Here is a 21,250-nt window from a genome sequence, read left to right on the forward strand (position 1 = left end):
GAACAAAGTTAATGGACAAGAATGTAGTATAATGTTTAAGTGTATAAGGCAGAACAATTAATATGACGAAAACACACTTTAAGTATAAAGTATAGGATGAACCTACACCAATAACCAGATTTTAATTCTGGTTTAAGAGATCGAGAACCATCTTACACGATCAGAATCGTTCATTTATTAGAGACCGGTGTCTGTAGCAGTAGGGAAGTTCTCCTCCAGATAATTTCTCGCTTCTGAAGTTGAAATGAAAACCTGTCGTGGAGCATTCGAAGCTTCGCAGGGTATAGGAGCGCAGGTTTCAGATTTTTCTCATAACATTCAGCCATCAACGGTTTAAAAAGAAGCCTTCTTTTTAAAAGGTCAGGGCTAAAGTCTTTGACCAGGCGGAAGCAGAATTCTTTGAATTTAATCATTCCTGCCCGACGAGCTGCCCTTATAAGTTGTTCTTTGTCATGTACATAATGGAACCAGACAATTACCACCGAAGGTTTGTCTGTAGCACTCGGTGATCGACGCCGAATTCTATGTGCCCGATCCAATAAAGGAGGGTTATTCGGGAAAATCGTCGGAAACGCTTCTTTTAAAAGTTGAGCAAAATATTTCGAAGGGTCATCTTTTTCTATGCTATCTGGAAGACCAAGTATACGTAAGTTCTGTCTTCTGGACCGATTCTCAAAATCGTCACTCTTGGCTTTAAGGGCTTCCATCAGCTTAATGGTCGAAATTAAATCCTGTTGCAGTTTTTCAATATGTCAAATCTCGCTTCCGAGCATCTTCTTGCAGAGACGCAATAAGAGCTTGTTGCTGTTTAATTACTGAATCCGTCTTAACCATGTACTCTTGAAAAGCCTTTATATCTTCTTTAAAAAATTGTTGTAGTTCATCAAATTTTTTATCCAAAACCTCCATAAACAATTCATAAGTTAATTGTGGCGGAGCCTGCTTCTTTCCGTTACCGTTCGGATTACGTCCGGGATCCCATCCCTTAGACCTGAGAGACATTTCTGTTTGCATATCTTCAAAAGTTCACAACAAACTCTTGGCAGTAAGTTCAAAAAAAAAATTAACAAAGAAACTTTCGGTATAGGTAAAAATAAACTGAATAAGGGTGATGAAAGGTTAAAAAAAAGTAAAGGTTATGGAGCGAATCCAAAACAGTACTCACTCCATGAGCGTCTCCAGCTGACTCTTGCAGAGTCTCTCGTGTTAATGAATACGAGTAACCACTCTCACATGAGAGAAGCGTTATATCATGACAAGGACATGGCGGGCCCATTTTCAGATATATATATATCAATGTCTCTCTGGTGTCTGGGCAAGTGAGCATTGAATCAGAATCAGGTTTTAATCTCACTAAGGTATGTCATGAAATTTATGGAGAGGAATAAACAGTCGATGTTTCCGGGTGAGACTTGAGCTCTGATGAAGGGTATCACCCAAAATATCAACTGTTTATTCCTCTCCATTGATGCTGCCAGACCTGCTGAGTTCCTCCGGCATATTGTGTGTGTTATGATGGATTTCCATTATCTGCAGAGTCTCTTGTGTCATGAAAATTGTTGTTTTGCGGTAACCATACAGTACAAGACAAAAGTTAGTCCCAAAATAAATAACGAGCCAATTTTCATGGCTTAGGGACTGTTCAGACTCCAGCATGGAGATGTTTAGCAGTAAACACCAAATGTTTATGTTCTCAATATATATTTATTATTATTATTACTATTAATATTATTATTATGAGTATTGTTACAAATGTACCACAGCCCTGAGGGGCCGAAGGGTGCGGGGTAGCCCCCTCCTTTGTGAGAATCGCAAGATCACTATTAAGTCAGTTCAGGAGACCCAGGAAATGAGAGAAAGACATGCAGAATCCACAAAGAGTTTGGAATGTGTCCTGGCCTCCGAAAGGTGGAGCCATTGATACCGGCTATTGTCTCTTAGAGACGGACTTGTGTATTGAATCAGGTACGATGAATCGAAGCCCCCAGGCAATGAACCGAGGGAGGTTGGTGGAGGGATTTCATCATCCCAACCTGATTGACATCTGCGACCCTGTGAGTCAGGATAAAAGAGGGTCTGTGGGAACAGCCCCTCAGACGCACCAGAAGAAACGCTAGCGATCCCGTAATAGCAAAAGCCGGTGGGAAGGCCACGTACGTCCGTTTCCATTTGCCCCGGAATCGGTGGGCCTTTACCACAGAAGAACAGTTTTTAGCTAACAACGGGGAAATCAACCCCCAATGACTCTCGAAGGATTGACATCATAAAAGGACTGGGCAAGTTTTAACCAGTCTTTCTCTCAAACCAGAAAGCTGCAGCTTGAATGAACTAAAGTGACTTTTATATTTCCATCGGACAATATATTATCCCCTAGACAACGATAGAGCTATTTCTTATTGATTATTATTATACCCGCGCTTTTAGATTTAGTATTGACGACGTATATTATCTGTATGTTTGCATTGATATTATTTTTGTGTATTTTTATCAATAAATACTGTTAAAAAATTGTACCATCAGACTTCAACGGACCTCTCTATCTTTGCTGGTAAGTGACCCAGTTACGGGGTACGTAACAGTTGGGGTTCTCGTCTCAGGATTTGACACCAAATTGGGAAGCCAGTGAATCGGGCTTGTAAGTCCAAACTTGGATCTGGTTACACGGGTAGCCAGACAGGAAACAGACAGGTGAATTTATAGAAAACCTGACTCTGGAGGCGCTAGAGGCGGCCACCAAATCAGACTTGATAAATATGGCGAAGGGGTTAAACCTCGCAGAGGTGAGGTTGTCAATGAAAAAGCGGGAGGTGTGAAGGGCAATAACTCAGTATTATATTGGGAAGAATGTGTTTGCAGCTGAGGTATTGGAAAATATCCCTGAAAAGGTACCAGCTAGTGGGACGGCTCAGTTAGAGTTGGAGAAATTAAGGTTGGAACATGCAATTAAGTTAAAGCAGCTGGAAGCAGCTGAGAAGGAGGGAGAGAAAGAGAGGGAAAGGGCCAAGAGAGAAAGGGAGCATGCGCTCCAGCTAAAGGAGTTAGAGGTGAAACGGGAGCAGGAAAGAGCTGAGAAACAAAGAGAGCACGAAATTCAGTTAAAACAGCTGGAAGCAGCTGAAAAAGAGAAGGAAAGGGCCGAGAAGGAAAGGGAGGCAGAGAAACAGAGGAAACATGACTTGGAGATGGAGAAGTTACGGCAAGAGCCACGAGTTCAGGGGTCAGACCGAGAGGAACAGTTTAATGTTAGTCGGGAGCTGAGGTTAGTACCTCCATTCGAGGAGACGGATGTTGATAGTTATTTCTTGCGTTTTGAAAAGGTGGCAGTGAATCAGAAGTGGCCCAGAGATCAGTGGGTGGCGTTGTTACAAAGTGTGTTAAAAGGGAAGGCACAGCGGGCATATATGGCGTTGTCCATGGAGGAGGAAGAGGAGGAGAGTTATGACAACGTAAAGGCGGCCATTCTCCGGAGTTATGAGTTAGTACCTGAAGCGTATAGACAAAAGTTCAGAAATTTAAAGAAAGGGTGGAATCAGACGTATACCGAGTTTGCCTATGAGAAGGGTGTGCTCTTGGACCGTTGGTACACAGCAGAGATAGTGGAAGAGGATTTTTGGCATCTCAGTGAGTTGATTCTGATTGAGGAATTTAAAGGTTGTGTTTCGGAGGATATCCGGATGTATTTGAATGAGAAGCCAAATAAGTCCATCTCAGAATTTGCTAGGTTCACAGATGAATATGCCCTAACCCACAAGACAAAGTTTTCCTCGAATAAAAGTTCCCAGAGAGACCGTGGGAACGATCGAGAAAGTCCGCCGGCTGAGGTAGCGGTCCCGCCAGGAGCTAGTGGTAAGATTGAGGGGGAAAGGCCAAATGGCCAGAAATTTCTGGGCTTGACCTGTTTTAATTGTGGAAAGGGGGGGGGGCATATTGCATCTGGGTGCTTTGCTCCGAGGAAAGAGACAGGAAAAGGGAAAGCAGCAGTCCCTATCGGATATGCCGTGGTAATCAGTAAATCAACAAGAGAGCCCCGGGTAGACAGAGTACGAGAAGGGTCTGAGACTTCTATGTCAAACGGAACCGTGTCTGTGAGGGAGGGAGACCCACCAGTTCCCGTGCGGATCTGGAGAGACACGGGCGCTGAACTATCATTGATCAGCAGTGAGGTACTAGATCTTGGTCACAAGACAGGAATGGTAACTGTGAAAGGAATAGGAAGAGGGACGGAAATGGTGCCCTTGCATAGGGTCATTATGAATTGTGAGCTGGTGTCTGGACCAGTTGAAATAGGGGTGAGATCAGAATTCCCGAGAACTGACGCAGACATCCTTCTTGGTAACGATTTAGCCGGTGGTAAGGTTTGGTCAGCAATGACGCTGACAAACCGGCCGGTGAGTGTTGCGGCCCCGCCCCTAGATTCCAAGATCCATCCCGCATGCGCGATCACTCGCAGCATGTCGAGAAAGGCAGCTGAGAAAGGGAGCAGTTTAAATCCGGCCAGTATCGATTTGGCCGAGACGTTTTTACCGACCCTGTACCACAAGGGTTTAGAGGGTGGTAAAACGAAGAGTAGTAATGTGAAAGAGAGTAAGGGAGAGGAGGTAGACCTGCCCTTAGCAAGGAGAAAAGTTCTAGAGGCACAAAATAAAGATGAGAAACAGATAGAGCTGTTAAAAGGTCCAGAGTTGGACATGGATGATCTGTCTGGTTTGGCAGAACTGTTTGAAGAGGTTGAAACTTCTAAAGGTGTTCCCGATAATGAAATGAGGGCAGCCCTAGATGAAAAGGGTGCCCTTACCTTGAAGAAGTCTGTTGGGTTGGCAGATGAGGTTGTTTCAGCCCGCGGGGTTGAGTTTACTCCGGAAGGGAGTTGCCCAGAGAGTAGCTGGGAGAATCAGGGGAATTTAGAATTTGAAAAGGGTACGGGTATTGAAAGCCTGGAAGAGGCAAATGTCCCGTTTGAGTGCGTCCAAGATGTGGATGCACGTGGTACTGAACCTAGTAATGGAGCTCAGAAAAAGCCTGAGGTATTTGATTCAGTTGAAAAGGAATGCCGTCCTTGTGGGTCAGATAGACTTGGTTCAGTGAAGAAAGGGTTAACCTTGGTAATAGTGGGAAGTGAGAGTTGCCAGGTGTTTGTGCTCGAAGGTGTGTTAAAAATGCAGAGATCAAAAGTGGGGAGATGAATATTACTATTGAAGGAAAAGGGAAATATGTAGATCCCAAATCGAATGAAAAAAATTTAAAGGCTGGATTAATATCAAAGGCAGCAACCAGGCTCCAGTCATTTCAATGGCGTGGTACCACAAAGCCTGCGGATCACTTACGGGTTGAGTTGGAAGATGGCGGGACGCCCATGCTATTGTTATTCCAGAGTGTGGTGTGAAAAGGCAGAATTTGAAATACTGCTTGGACAAAGAGTTTGAACTAACAACTAATAGCCTGAAGGGTCCTGAAGAGAAAACTAACAACTTTCAAAAAATTAAAGAATTGGGTGGAAATTCAGAAGATGGTCTAAGTTTGGGACACATTGTTGATAAAATAACTCCTATGGAAGGAGCAGACGAAAACCTATTTTGCCAGGAGGCCCAAACTCCCCACGTGGGAATTAACCGGAAAAGAGGCGACGGTTAATGGGGACACCATTTTTGAATAGCAAAAGCCGGTTTTACGGGATTTCGACAAAGCATGTGAATGATAAAGACAACCCCATGGAAGCCCGCCTGTTAAGTTTGAAAGCAACAGAAAGATTAGTATTTGCATGAACTTTTGTAGTATACACGTAAGCTAAGATCACAACTCTTTAGTTTTTGTTTGCTGAAGAAATAAAAATAGGTGGTTATTAAATTGAAGTCTGATGCTACTAGACTTTAGTAAGGTACAAGATGTTAAGATATTAAAGGAAGTGATACTGTAATCGTTAACTGTTTAGGTGCTGAATTGAATGTATAACTGTATTACTCTGTAGAAAAAAAAACTTTTGTGTTGTGTTAGATTCTAAAATCCTGTAAGACTCTGTATCACTTCGTTTTCACCGCTGGTGAAAACGCTTTGAAGAAAGGGGGTGTTACGAATGTACCACAGCTCTGAGGGGCCGAAGGGTGCCCCTCCTTTATGAGAATCACAAGATCACTATTAAGTCAGTTCAGGAGACCCAGGAAATGAGAGAAAGACATGCAGCATCCACAAAGAGTTGGAATGTGTCCTGGCCTCCGAAGGGCGGAACCATGGATACCGGCTATTGTCTCTTGGAGACGGACTTGTGTATTGAATCCTGTACGATGCATTGAAGCCCCCAGGCAATGAACCGAGGGGGAGGTTGGTGGAGGGATTGCATCATCCCAACCTGATTGACATCTGAGACCCTGTGAGTCAGGATAAAAGAGGGTCTGGGGAACAGCCCCTCAGACGCACCAGAAGAAACGCTAGCGATCCCATGATAGCAAAAACCGGTGGGAAGGACACGTGCGCCCATTTCTATTTGCCCCGGAATCGGTGGGCCTTTACCACAGAAGAACGGTTTTTAGCTAACAACGGGGAAATCAACCCCCAATGACTCTCGAAGGATTGACATCATAAAAGGACTGGGCAAGTTTTAACCCGTCTTTCTCTCAAACCAGAAAGCTGCAGCTTGAATGAACTAAAGTGACTTTTATATTTCCATTGGACAATACATTATCCCCTAGACAACGATAGAGCTATTTCTTATTGATTATTATTATACCCGCACTTTTAGATTTAGTATTGACGACGTATTTTATCTGTATGTTTGCACTGATATTATTTTTGTGTACTTTTATCAAAAAATACTGTTAAAAATAGTACCATCAGACTTCAACGGACCTCTCTATCTTTGCTGGTAAGTGACCCAGTTACGGGATACGTAACAGTATTTACTGTGAATGCTCAAAAGAAAATGAATCGTAGGGTTGTATATGGTGACATATAGATACTTTGATAATAAATTTACTTTGAATTTTCAGTAGGGAAAACCACTTACTACTCTTGCCCACTTCACTGGCAGCCACTGTGATGCTGTACGACGCAGCCTCTTCTCGATCCAGTGGCTCGCTGGTGTAAATTATTCCATTATCATCAATTCTGAATAGGTTTGTCCCATTCTGTAAAGAATACCTGGGAACAAATAACACTGTCAAAACTAAAAACAGTTAAATTATATATCTAACAAGCCATAATGTAAAGAAACAAGGTCACAGTGTGTTATCTTTGAATGTAATTGATGAATGTTGGGATTTATATATACTGTATACACGAGGCTGTCATTTATTGATTACAGCTCAGTGCTCAACATAATCATTCCCTCAGTTCCAATCAGCAAGCTCCAAAACCTGGGCCTCTGTACCTCCCTCTCAACTGGATCTTTGACTTCCTCATTGGGAGATCATTGTTGGAAATCACATCTCCTCCTTGCTGACAATCAACACTGGTACCCCTCAGGAATGCTGCTTAGCTCACTGTTCTACTCTCTTTATACCCACGACTGATTTATATACAACAATAGGTAACTGGGTGAAAATAATGTGGCTTCAGTTGAAAAGCTGATGAATTTGATAGTGCTAATGAAGGCTGGGAGTCGTATATGGAGAGAATGGAACTGTATTGTAATGTGAACAACGTGGAGGAGCAAAACAAAGACCCTACTCTTCTTAGCTTAATGGACCCAAGAACGTACGATCTGATATTGCAACCTAGTAACCCCTGAAAAGCCAACAAGCAAGATGTTTGACAAAATTGTGACAGTTTTACAATTGTGACAGTTTTAAAGTAGCTGAGAAATTTAGATTTTACAAAAGGAATCAGCCAAAGGATGAAAGCATTTCTGAATACATTGCAGATCTTTCCCAGTACTGTGATTTCAGAGATGGACTTTCTGATGCATTAAGGGAGAGGATTGTATGTGGCATGCATAGTTAAAGCACTCCAAAGAGGCTACTGTCCGAAAGAGACCTAACCTCAGAACGGGCATTGACCATTGCAATATCATTAGATACTGCAGCAAAGGATGCAACAGAACTACAGAAAAGGAGGTTAGAATGTGAAATGCACAAAATATCCCCAAATGGTGCAAAAAGCCAAAAATGTTATTCATATGGCAAATCCCCTTCGATGCGAATGACTATTGGTTCAAAGAAAATATCTGCAGGAAGTGTCACAGACAAGGTCATATAGAGAGAGTGTGCAAGACAAACAAAAAGCACAAGCAAGTGAAAAATCTCAAACGCAAAACTAAGCAAATGCATGAAGTTACTGAATGTAAAACAGAATCAGACAACATAGAGTCTGGCAAAGGTGAACTGTCATGCCTAGAACTACTTAGTATTACTGAAGCAGATCACAAAATTATCAGGGCTGCAATAGATGTGTCTGTTGTAAAACTGAAAATGGAACTGAAAATAGAGTCAGCTTTGTCCGTAATGCTCAAAGCTGACTACAACAGACTATTTTCTAAGATCCCATCAGAGAAGACCTCAGTGGTGCTAAAGACTTACACGGGTGAAAAAGAGTCTCGCAAAGGCAAACTGAAAGTAAGTGCAAAGGCCAAACACAGCAGTTAGAGCTTTATGTGTTGAACAGAGGAGGGCCAGCATGTTTCAGACGTGAATGATTGAGAAAAATTCAACTAGACTGGCACTCAGTCAAAGTTTGCAGTGTGACATCAACAGGTAAATGCAGCCCAAACAGTAGCACTAAGCAGAGACTGGTCAGCTGCTTAATGCTAGTGAGAAGGAGTTTGAGAAGAGGTTTGGTAAACTCAAAGGCATCAAGGCCAGAATCCAACCGCATGAAACAGCAACACTAACATTCCATAAAGCGTGTCCAGTGCCTTACGCACTACATCCTAAAGTGGATGCTAAAGTGCAGAGCTTAGAGGCGTCTGGAATTCTCTCCAAGGCTGAGTGGAGTGATTGGGCCATGCCCATTGTCCCAGTGATCAAGAAAGGGAAGGCCAGAGCCATTCACGTTATGTGGGGATTTCAAAGTGAGCATCAGCCCAGTGCTGCGTACCGGGCAGTATCCTCTGCCTCAGATAGAAGACATTTTTGCATCTTTGGCAGACAGGGAGAGGTTTTCAAAGATTGACTTGTCACAAGACTATCTGCAAATGGAGATCAAGGAGTCAAGCAGAAAGTTCCTCGCAATCAACACTCACAAGGGACTGTTCCAGTATAATCCGTTGCATCAGTTCCAGCAATTTGGCAAAGAGAATGGACCAAGTGCTCCAAGATATCCCAGGAACACAATGTTACCTTGATGAAGAAAACCCACAGAACCTTGGTAAAGTGCTTAATAGGCTGAGAGAATATGGTCTGCATGCAAAGAGAGAGAATGTGAGTTTTTCAAGAATGAAATCTCAAACTGTGGACATGTCATTGACAAGCTTGGCTTATAGAAGTCACAAGAGAACTTTGAAGCAATGCTCCAGGCACCCAAACCGGAAAATGTGTCACAGCTCAGGTTATACTTGAGCTTTGTAAACTACTACCTGTGATTTCTCCCAGACATTGCTACAGTGCTGTACTCATTGAACACACTGTTTCAGACAGGAGCAAAGTGGGAATGGTCAGAAAGATGTGAAAAAGCATTCAAGGAAACAAAGAGACTAATAACATCTGATGAACTGCTCACCCATTATTACCCATCTCTGCCCATCAGACTGGCATGTGATGCATCCCCTTATGGCACTGGAGCCAGTTTATCACACACTGTGGAAGATGGATCTGAACGCCTGATTGTGTTTGTTTTAAGATCACTGACAAGTGTAGAACACAACTAAGCATAATTTGACTGAGAGGCCCTTAGTCTTGTATGGGGAATAAAGAAATTCCACCACTACCTCTATGGACTAAAGTTTACACTAGTAACAGACCATCAGCCCCTTGCGGCCACTTTCAGACCCTGAAAGGGAATTTCAGAGCCAACTGCTACCTGGTTACAACGCTGGCCACTATTCCTCAGAGCTCATTCTTATGACATCTTCTTTAGCTGTCCATTGATTTTCAGTGATGACTGAGGCCAGGGCAAAGCAGTTGCCCAAGCTGCAAGTCTCCCCTTTCCATGCCACCGATGTTGTCCAAGGGAAGGGCATTAGGACCCATACAGCTTGGCACCGGTGCCATCGCAAAGCGATGTGTGGTTAAGTGCCTTGCTCAAGGACACAGTACATTGCCTCAGCTAAGGCTTGAACTAGTGACCTTCAGATCACTAGACCAATGCCTTAACCACTCTGTGACATAGACTTCATGGGTACCAAGCTACACAGAAACACTTGTCACATCTTCTACTATACCAACTAAAGAAGAGAAGTCTTCATACTCTGACCAATTGAGGTGTTCCACACAGCATTGGTGGACCAGTGGCCTGTAACAAATTCCAAAACACAAAGCAAAACAAAGTATGACCTGACATTGTCAAAAGTCTATGAAATCACCATGCAAGGATGGCCAGCTCATGGTAATTCTATGCTTACAGAATTCTCAATGAGATGAGAACAACTGTTGGTATGTCAAAGAACACTGATGTGTGGATCACATGCTGCGGTTCCCTCTAAACCAGAGTGTTAGAAAATCTGCATGAAGGACTCCTGGGTACAGTCAAGATGAGGAGTTTCACCCGGGGCTACGTGTGGTGGCCAGGAATTGATAAACGGATTGAAGACTTGGCCAAAAGTTGTTCAGGATTCCAATAAGTTCAAAGTGCATCCTAACAGACACTGTTACACCTGTGGGAGTGGACAACTTCACCATGGCAAAGAGCACATATTAACTTTGCTGGGCCATTCATGGACTCCATGTTTCTGATTGCTGTGGATGCTCATTCGTAGTGGCCAGAGCTTCTACCAATAAAGTCAACCACCTCAGTAAAGACTGTCTCTGCTATGGGGACCATCTTCAGTAGAAATGGCTTACCAGAACAAATTGTGAGTGACATTGGACCACAGTACACGTCAGAGGAATTATGACTGTTCTTGAAGAAAAATGGCATCAGGCATTTCAAGTCATTTCCTCACCACACAGCAATGAATGAGTTAGCTGAAGGTTTATCCAAATATTAAAGAAGTCCATTGAAGCGATGGACAAGGAGGACATTTCTCTACATCAGAAGGTGGACAACTTCCTTTTTCTGTATCGGAGCTCTGTTCATGCGACAACAAATCAAAAACCTGCAATGCTGTTCATGAACAAGAATCTGAAATCTCGTGTAGACATCCTGAAACCAGATCTATGGAGGGAATTGCAGAATGAACAGTTCAGCCCATTGCCAAGTGAAGCAGCAAGGAGCTTCGAGATTGGACAGGAAGTCCTAGCGCATGATTACCGAGAAATCAAGTGGCACCCGGTAGGATAGCTATGAGAAGTGGGTACTGATCTACACAGTGGATACTGGACATCAGACATGGAGACGTTACGTACCAGATACTGGATGCTCAACCGAAGAACACAAGTGAGCTGATTGCTTCCAACAAGATGACAGATTACAGCACCGGACTTGCCTCTCAGTGATGGTCGCGTCACTGACAGCAATGTGACACAGAAACCGAGAACATTGTCTTGGACAAGATACCTACCAGACCTGATGCCACACCACAGGTCCAAAGGCACTTTCCTTAAAGAACCCAAAAGACTGAATCTTTAGTATAGTGAAGTTAGTTATGGACTGTTACTGTGAAAGCATGTTTATTTGGAATAAGGGTTTATGAAAGGGAAATTGAATGTTTTGAACATATACGGTTTTATGTTGCACTAATCTAAAGGGGAACAAGTTTAATACATGGAACTATTTCTTTTAGAATAATAACCCTGCCCCCCCAGCATTACATAATGATCTGTTGTCTGCGAATGTGCATTGTGCTCTCTCTCTCATTGCAATTTGAACACACCAGTTAGAGTCATCTCCCATGTGTGTGCACAGACACAACACAACTAGCAATACTTCAATGACTGAGTAACGTGCACAAACTGCTGGAGGAACTCAGCAGATCAGGCAGCATCTCAAAGAGGGGAATAAATAGTCTACATTTCAGGCCAAAACCCTTCATCATGACTGGAAAGAGCTGTGATACGTTGGTGTAACCCATCATATGACGCTCAATGGAAAAACACTGAGGAGCGGGTACTTCCCATCCCCATACAAGCAATTTTGGCTGATAACAACCTGCAAAGGTACATAAATACTATTGAAAACCCATGGGTGAAATTGACTCTTAAAATATGGAAAACTACTATAAAAGAATATAATCTAGAGGGAGATATTGCAATTCTTAAATGGTGTGCATATGACTCGGATTTTACACCAAATAAATTGGATGCTAGATTTAAGGTCTGGACAGCTAAAGGAATAACAGTTCTTTGCAACATAATAAAAGAAGGAACACCTTTCAGTTTTGAAATGCTTGAAGAGAAACACTTATTAGAAAACAAGATTTTTTATCGGTATTTGCAGATGCAACAATATGTTAATAAGACATTTAAAAATGTAACCAAGGCAAATACATGCTTGATAGAGCTCTTTAGAAAAGCATATAATTCAGATAATGGTAGTAGAATCGTTTCAAGCATGTCTCAGGGGTTGTCAAATCTTAAAATACATTCAATTTCATACATTAAAACAAAATGGGAGAAGGAAGGAGGGATAATTATATCTGAGGAAGAATGGACAACAATATGGAGATATCAATGGAAGTGTACCAGTTCACAGAAATGGAGGGAGGTTGGATGGAAAAACTTGATAAGATATTTTATTACACTCTCTCAGAAATCCCATTATGATGGTAACCTCCCTGTTTGCTGGAGAAATTGTGGAAATCAAAATACAAATCATTATCATATTTTTTGGGACTGCCCTGTTATCAAAAACTATTGGAGGGGGATACACAATGCCCTACAAGACATCTTTAAATGTGAAATACCCTTAGTGAGTAAGACCATATATTTTGGATATATACCCTAAGAATGGTTAAAAAGAGATAAATATTTAATGAATATACTGTTGGTGGCTGGTAAAAAGACTCTTACTATGAAGTGGTTATCACAGGAGAGCCCAACTTTAAATACATGGATGGAAATTACAATGGACATTTACAAAATGGAGAAGATAACAGCATCTGTTAACCATAAGCTGGAACAATTTGATTCATACTGGGAAAAATGGTTTAACTACATAATGCCTCATAGGCCTGATTTTATTCTCACAAATCAATGAATCTGCTGTAAAACAAAAGATCACTCCCTACTTGTACATAGATCTTTCCTTTTGCTTGTTTTTTCTTTCCACTCTTTTCTATAAGTGTATACCTCAGATAAATACTTTGTGGAGATTTGTGATTTATATGATTACATTATATATATATGTACAATGTCTGAAATACATCTTATGGAAATGTTTGTTTAATGATGAACTTCAATAAAAAAATAAATTACAAAAAAAAGACTGGAAAGGAAAATGGAGGATGCCTTAATAAGGTGGGGGGGGGGAGGAGGCCAGGCTAGAAGGTGATAGGTAAAACCTGGTGGGTGGGGGAAGGGGGATGAAGTAAGAAGCTGGGAGGTGATTGGTGGAAAAGGCAAGATGGAAGATAGAATCTGATAGGAGAGGAGATTGGACTATGGGAGAAAGGGGAGGAGGAGGGGCACCAGGGTGAGGTGATGGGCCACTGAGGAAAAGAAGAAAGAGAGCAGGGTAGGGAACAGAAGATGAGGGAAGGAGAGGGAAAACATTACCAAAAGGAGAAATCGATGTTCATGCCATCAGGTTGGAGACTACCCAGACAGATTATGAGTTGGCTCCTCCAGCTTGAGAGTGGCCTCATCACGGCAGAAGAGGAGGCCATGGATTATTGTGTCTGAACAGGAAATGGGAGAGGAAATGGCCACAAGGAAATTCTGCTTTTTTCTGATGAAGTGGAGGTGCTCGACAAAGTGGTCCCCCAGTTTACAGTGCCTATAAAAAAGTATTCACCCCCCTTTGGAAGTTTTCATGTTTTATTGTTTTACATTAAATCACAATGGATTTAATTCAGTTTTTTGACACTAATCAAAGTGAATCTTTTGTGTCAACATGAAAACAAATTTCTACAAATTGGTCTAAATTTATTCCAATTAATAAACATAAAATAATTGATTGCATAATTACTCACCCCCTTCAATTCAGTGATTTTAGTAGATGTACTTTTGTCAGCAATTATAGCCTTAAGTCTGTGTGGATAGGTCTCTATCAGCTTTGCACATCTAGACACTGCAATTTTCCCCCCATTCTTCTTTACAAAACTGCTCAAGCTCTGTCAGATTGCATGGGGATCGTGAGTGAACAGCACTTTTCAAGTCCAGCCACAAAATCTCAATTGGATTGAGGTCTGGACTCTGACTTGGCCTCTCCAGGACATTATTGTTTCTGAGTTATTCCTGGGTAGGTTTGGCTTTATGCTTGGGATCACAGTCTTACTGGAAAACAAACCTTCCCCCAAGTTGCATTTCTCTCAGACTGCATCAGATTTTCCTCCAGGATTTTCCTGTATTCATTTTACCCTCTACCTTCACAAGCCTTCCAAGGCCCTGCTGCAGTGAAGCATCCCCACAGCGTGATGCAGCTGCCACCGTGCTTCACGGTAGAGATGGTGTGTTTCGGATGTTGTGCAGTGTTTGGCTTATGGCAAACTTAGTGTTTAGTCTGATTTTGGTTTCATTGACCATAGAACCTTCTTCCAGCTGACTTCAGAGTCTCCTACATGCCTTCTGACAAACTCTAGCTGAGATTTCATAAGTTTTATTCAGCAGTGACTTTCTCTTTGCCTCTCTCCCATTAAACTGCGACTGATGAAACACCTGGGTAACAGTTGTTGTATGTGTAGTCTCTCCCATCTCAGCCACTGAAGCTTGTAACTCCTCCAGAGTTGTCACAGGTCTCTCAGTGACCTCCCTCACTAGTCCCCTTCTTGCACGGTCACTCAGTTGTTGAGGCGGCCTCCTCTCAGCAGATTTACAGCTGTGCCATATTCTGTCCATTTCTTGATGACTGAATTAACCAAAGGATATTCAGTGACTTGGAAATGTTCTTGTATCCATCTCCTGACTTGTGCTTTTCAATAACCTTCTCGTGGAGTTGCTTGGAGTTCTTGTCTTCATGGTGTAGTTTTTGTCAGGATACTGACTCACCAGCAGTGGGAGCTTCCAGACACAGGTGTTTGAGCAGTTTTGTAAAGAAGAATGGGGAAAAATTGCAGTGTCCAGGTGTGCAAAGCTGATAGAGACCTATCCACGCAGACTCAAGGCTGTAATTACTGCCAAAGGTGCATCTACTAAATACTGACTTGAATGGGGTGAGTAATTATGCAATCAATTATTTTGTGTTTAATAGTAGTAATAAATTGAAACCAATGTGTAAAAAATTGTTTTCACTTTGACATAAAGAGTCTTTTCTGTTGATCAGCGTCAAACAAGCCAAATCAAATCCAATGTGATTCAATGTTGTAAAACAAAAAAAATGAAAACTTGCAAGGGGGCATGAATACTTTTCATAGGCACTGTCGGTCGGGTCTCACCAATGTAGAGGAGATCAGACCAGGAGTCAGACCGCTGTCTGTAAGGAGTCTGTACATTCTCCCTGTGACTGTGTGGGTTTCCTCCAGGTGCTCTGGTTTCCTCCCACAGACCAATGGTGTGCAGGCTAGTAGGTTAATTGGTCACATGGGTGCAACTGGGTAGTGTGGACTTATTGGGCCAGAAGGACCTGTTACTGTGCTGTATTTCAAAATGAAAATAAATATACTTGCACACGTGACAACAAAGTACACTTTGATTTTGTGTTACAGTCTGAGTTCTAACAGAAAGGTTCTGAATCCCAGGAGTGAGTTGTTCCATGCATAAATTTTGAGATTTATATATGGAACAACATATCTCAGGGAAGGAGTTACAATCTGGGATCTAATCGAGGAATTCTGGGTTTATATATAAAATAATAGGTTCCCTAGAGTGAATTAAAGACTGGAATCTAATTGGTGGATTTTGGGTTTCATATATAGAACGATAGATCTCTGGAAGAGAGTTCCAGATGGGGTTTCCAGGTGATGAATCGGTGGAATTCACGGCCACAGATGACTGTGGAGGCTCTGTCTTTAAAGCAGAGATGAGAGGTTCTCGATTAGTCAGGGTGGCAAAGGTTATGGGGAGAAGAGAAGAGAATGGGGCTGAGAGGGAAAATAAACCAAACATGATGGAACGGTGGAGTAGCATGATGGGCTGAATGGCCTATTTCTGCTTCTATGTCTTATGGTTTCACGAGTTTTAATCCAATGTTTCTGGTGAATTAATGAAGTACACTATCAGGTTCCATTTTTGTTTTCCCTCTAGCTCTTTCCCCTTTCCAGTCCTGACAAAGGGTCTCAGTCCGAAACGTTGACTCTTTGTTCCTCTCCACAGCTACTGCCTGACCTGTTGAGTCCCTCCAGCATTTTGTGTGCGAGACTCCTTTTCAATGTTTTTTTTATATTCCAGTGTGCTTCCTGGTTGTATAGAACTGAATGGCCACTCTGCCAAGCAACGACATGAAGTAATCTCCTTCCCCTTTAGTGGAAATGTACATTTCCTGGATCTAACTCTGATTTTTAATTTGTTTTATTTTAAATGTAAATTTGCCATTTCGCTCCCAGTGCAGTTGACAGTGGCCATGGTTCAGAGGGTGAGGGGACAGGGTCATTGTCTCTATCTCCGACATGGTCGTTTACAACAGCACACTGTAAAATGAAGCTGTCTTGACTAAATGTTCCTGAAGGATCAACAAATGGACCTGTACTCACTGGAGTTTAGAAGAATGAGGGAGGATCTCAGTGAAACCTATCGAATATCGAAAGGCCTAGATAGAGTGGACTGTGAGAGGATGTTTCCTGGAGTCTAGGACCAGAGGGCACTGTCTAAGAATAGAGGATGTCCATTTAGAACAGAGATGGAGAGGAATTTCTTTTGCCAGACAGTAGTGAATCTCTGGAATTCAATGCCACAGACGACTGTGGAGGACAAGTCATTGGGTATATTTACAGTGGAGGACGAGTAGTTAGAGTGTCAAAGGTTATGGGGAGGAGGCAGGAGAATGGGGTGAGGGATAATAAATCGCTGTGATGGAATGACAGAGCTCTCTCGATGGGCTGAATTCTGCTCCTTTCTCTTACTGTCTAATGATTCAGTAAGTCAGTACGTGCCTGTGCAGAGAGAAAGGGTCAGTGATCTGGTGGGTGACCTTTCATCATGTTCCTCCTGCTCTTCCCACCCATTTCCCTTTTACTGTCTCTGCACATCGTTTTCAATTTTACAATGACTAATTCCAGTTCTGGTGAAAGGTCATCGACCTGAAACGTAATCCTCTCCCTCTCCCTCTCTCTCTCTCCCTCTCTCTCTCCCTCCCTCTCTCTCTCCCTCTCTTTCTCTCCCTCCCTCTCTCTCACCCCCTCTCTCTCCCTCCCTCTCTCTCTCTCCCCCTCTCTCTCTCCCTCTCTCTCCTCCCTCTCTCTCCCTCCTTCTCTCTCTCCCTCTCTTTCTCCCTCTCTCTCACCCCCTCTCTCTCCCTGTCACCCTCTCCCTCTCTCTCACTCCCTCTCTCTCTCTCCCTCTCTCCCTCTCTCTCTCCCTCTCTCTCTCCCTCTCTCCCCCCTCTCTCCCTCTCTCTCTCCCCCCTCTCTCTCTCCCTCTCTCTCCTCTCTCCCTCTCTCCCTCACCCTCTCTCTCTCCCTCTCTCTCTCCCTCTCTTTCTCTCTCTCTCACTCTCCCTCTCTCTCCCTCACTCTCTCCCTTTCACCCTCTCTCTCTCCCCTCCTTCTCTCTCTCCCTCTCCCCCCTCTCTCTCTCTCCCTCTCCCCTCCCACTTTTTGAAATTTAAAATTGTCAACATATTCCAGCTCTGATGAAAGGTTGCCAGTCTGAAACGTAAACAACATCAGCATCCTCCTCCTCCCCTCCCCTGCCTCTTTCTCTCTGCCTGTGTCTGAACTATGGAATACCTGCAGCACCTTCTGTTGCTATTCTGGATATTTTATTTACTAATATTTTCATCAGAAAATGATGGTGAACCATGGACAGTACAATAGGTTGCTAGGCCATTTCGGTCAGCATGTGGGTGTAGAGCAGAGTTGTATAGTGGCCAGTAATAATAATTGCAACTCCATGCAGCACCTTAATTACGTTGCTTGTTTCCCTGTGATTCACATTCTGTGAGAATATTGTATTCTTAAAGAAGAAAGAGCCATTTACATCAGGCAGGAAGTACAGGACCCTGAAGACCCAATGTTCAATGACAGCTTCTTCCTCTCTTCCATCAGGTTCTGAACCACACACACAAAATGCTGGAGGAATTCGGCAAATCAGGCACCATCTATGGGGGGGGGGGGGGGGAATAAACAGTTGACGTTCGGGCTGAGTCCCTTCATCAGGATTACTTCCCTCCATAGATGCTGCCTGACCTGCTGCTGAGTTCCTCCAGCATTTTGTGTGTGCTGCTCAAGATTGCCAGCATCTACAGATTTTCTCTTGTGTTCACAACCTCTTGTGCTCAGGTTCAGAATCCCTTGTGCTCAGGTTCTTGAAATGACCTGAAAAACTCTGGGACAGGATTTCTTTTTCTCTCTCTCTCAACCTGAACTAGTTTGATTAAGGTTCACAGCGATTTGCCCTGCTATATGATGAACTGAGACTGAGGCAGTAGGCCGATTTCAGTTGCTCCAGGATTCGGCTCTAATTTGCCTCAGAATGCTGTTGCTTGATTTTACTGTTTGCATGATTTTTCTCCTCTTTCTCTGCACATTGGGTGTTGGTCTTTTTTTTAAATTGTCTTCTTTCGACTTTCTTGCTTTGTGTAAGCAGACCAATCTCAAGGTTATACAATTTATACATACTTTGGTAATAAATGTGCTTTGAACTTTGATGTTTAACTTGGTTAATTTGAGGTTCCTTAAGGTTGCATTGCCGGGCTAGAGGGCAGTGGGAAACTTAAATGCTCTCAATGCCCTGCGTCTCGAATAGCCTCTGACAACCAAATCCAGTTCCTGGCCTTCACGTGCGCGGAACTGTCTCTACTGACTGGAGAAGTGGCAAAGGTGGGTTACTGGCGCCTTAAATCCAGCCGCCTCAGGCAGATGGGGCTCATCAGCTGTTGTCGGCAGCTCATCTAGATGAAGGAAAACTCTGATCTCGAACTTCCATTCCCTTGTGTCTATACCCTCTCATGGGGAAAGCTTCAGGAGTAAACCCCGAGGAAAAATCCGGAGCTGGAGTCCCTACGACGGTCCTACGTTGAGTTCTATGCCGACTGGCAAACTCCTGTGACACGGCTGGTGCCAAGCTGTATCGGTCTCCACCATCTCTTTTGGATTCATCAGCTGCGTGGAGACGGAGGGCTTGCTGCACTGGCGACAGCTTGTACGCCATACTGCTCTGGCTTGCATATCACATAGACAGATGGGACGCAGCATCCATGGTTGACCCCAACTAACGGAGGGCCTCAAGGTAATTTAAGTTTATGTTAACTTTCAGTTGTCATGTCTGCAGTGCAGAGTGTTAGAAAACTAAACTGCCCCTTTGGCCTTTCCAGTCCATGTCAGACTTTTTAAACTGCCTAGTCCAGGGGTCAGCAACCTTTACCACTGAAAGAGCCACTTGGACCCGTTTCCCACAGAAAAGAAAACACTGGGAGCCGCAAAACCCGTTTGACATTTAAAATGAAATAACACTGCATACAACGTTTTTTTTGCCTTTATGCTATGTATAAACAAACTATAATGTGTTGCATTTATGAAATTGATGAACTCCTGCAGAGAAAACGAAATTACATTTCTGCATGCAACAAAAACATTTTGAACTCCGAAAAAAAGACGTTGGGTTGAAAGTTACTTTTAAGTAAAATATTCAATGTCTATTTGAGTCCTTCTTGTATTTATGAAAAACGCCGAACTTAAATTTTCCGCCAGCAGCAAACCAAAAATAACGTCAGCCAGCTGTCATCCTGAAAAATGAAAGGACTATTTCACTGAACAATGAAAAAATATGAATATAAGTAAAATAATAGGCAATTAAAATATTTATCATACTTGGTTAATGGGATTTCTGCTCCTGGACCTCAGCGCACAGCGTCTGCACATCAGGGCTGTATGATGTCACCTTCATCTTTACACAGGATCGCAAGCTGTCATCTGTGAGGTTTTCAATATCACTCCATTTGTGTTTCTGAGCAAGAACGGCCTTCTGACGGGCAACATCTTCAAGGTCTGCTGTCAAGCGTCTAAACTTGGACACCCATATGTCTTTGTCGGCTATGTCGGCCAGTTCCATCTCAAGATCAGGTTGACTCACACCTGCCAATGCAGTCGTATTCAGTAGGGAAGGATCGATGCTTAAGGGAGTGACCGGGAAGGATAATGTGTTTTTTTCCTCTCTGAACTCACAGAAGCGTTTCCCAAACGATGTTTGCATTGCGATGATTGCAGAATGTAAATACTCCGAAATTATCATGTCGTGACCTTGTTTGAACTCTCTCAAATTGGGGAAGTGAGACAAAGTGCCTTTCTGTAAATCTCTGGCAAGCACTGTCAACTTGCGCTCGAATGCCAAAACATCCTCCAACATGTGCAGGGCTGTTCGTCCTTTCCCCTGAAGAGCTGTGTTCAGCGTGTTCAGGTGCGCTGTCATGTCTACCATGAAGTGTAGCTTTTCCAGCCACTCTGGCTGTTCCAGCTCAGGAAAGGTGAGCCCTTTGCTGCCCAGGAAAGTTTTCACTTCTTCCAGACACGCGACAAAGCGTTTCAGCACTTTCCGTCTGGACAGCCAGCGATAAAAACACGTAGCGGTGTCAGTAAACTGCAGTCAAAGATAGCTTTATTCGAACTAAACAGCCTTGCTTTTAAGCCTCCCTCAACCCAGCCCCCATGGACGCAGATGCTGCAAAAGACGCGTACTCACAAACCCCCGTAGGCTATCTCCCTTAGCCGGAATGCTGGCTAATTGTGAGCCGTTTCGGATGTGGCAGGAAATGTGTCGCTACACTTAGGTTGTACAAGATCACCATAATTACATTTCAAAAGCTAACAAACTAACATAAAATACATTTTAATTAAATACTGACCAATTATTTCCCAAAGCCACAGGGAGCCGCAGCACAGAGGTGAAAGAGCCACAAATGGCTCGGGAGCCGCAGGTTGCCGACCCCCGGCCTAGTCCCATTGACCTGCACCTAGACCAATAGTGTTCTGCTGTTGGAG

General features: G+C 43.2%; 1 protein-coding gene across 3 annotated transcripts in view; it reads right to left on the minus strand.

Moving 5' to 3' along the window:
- Positions 1-21,250, minus strand: part of LOC132407045 (cadherin-10-like) — a 94,354-nt gene that overhangs the window by 34,146 nt on the left and 38,958 nt on the right. For all 3 annotated transcript variants that reach the window (XM_059993286.1, XM_059993285.1, XM_059993287.1), the window contains exon 8: positions 6,998-7,131. In XM_059993286.1, coding sequence (XP_059849269.1) covers positions 6,998-7,131 — 134 coding nt within the window. The remainder of the gene's footprint in view (positions 1-6,997; positions 7,132-21,250) is intronic.

This window comes from Hypanus sabinus, chromosome 17, assembly GCF_030144855.1.
Source record: "Hypanus sabinus isolate sHypSab1 chromosome 17, sHypSab1.hap1, whole genome shotgun sequence".
NCBI classification, from domain to species: domain Eukaryota; kingdom Metazoa; phylum Chordata; class Chondrichthyes; order Myliobatiformes; family Dasyatidae; genus Hypanus; species Hypanus sabinus.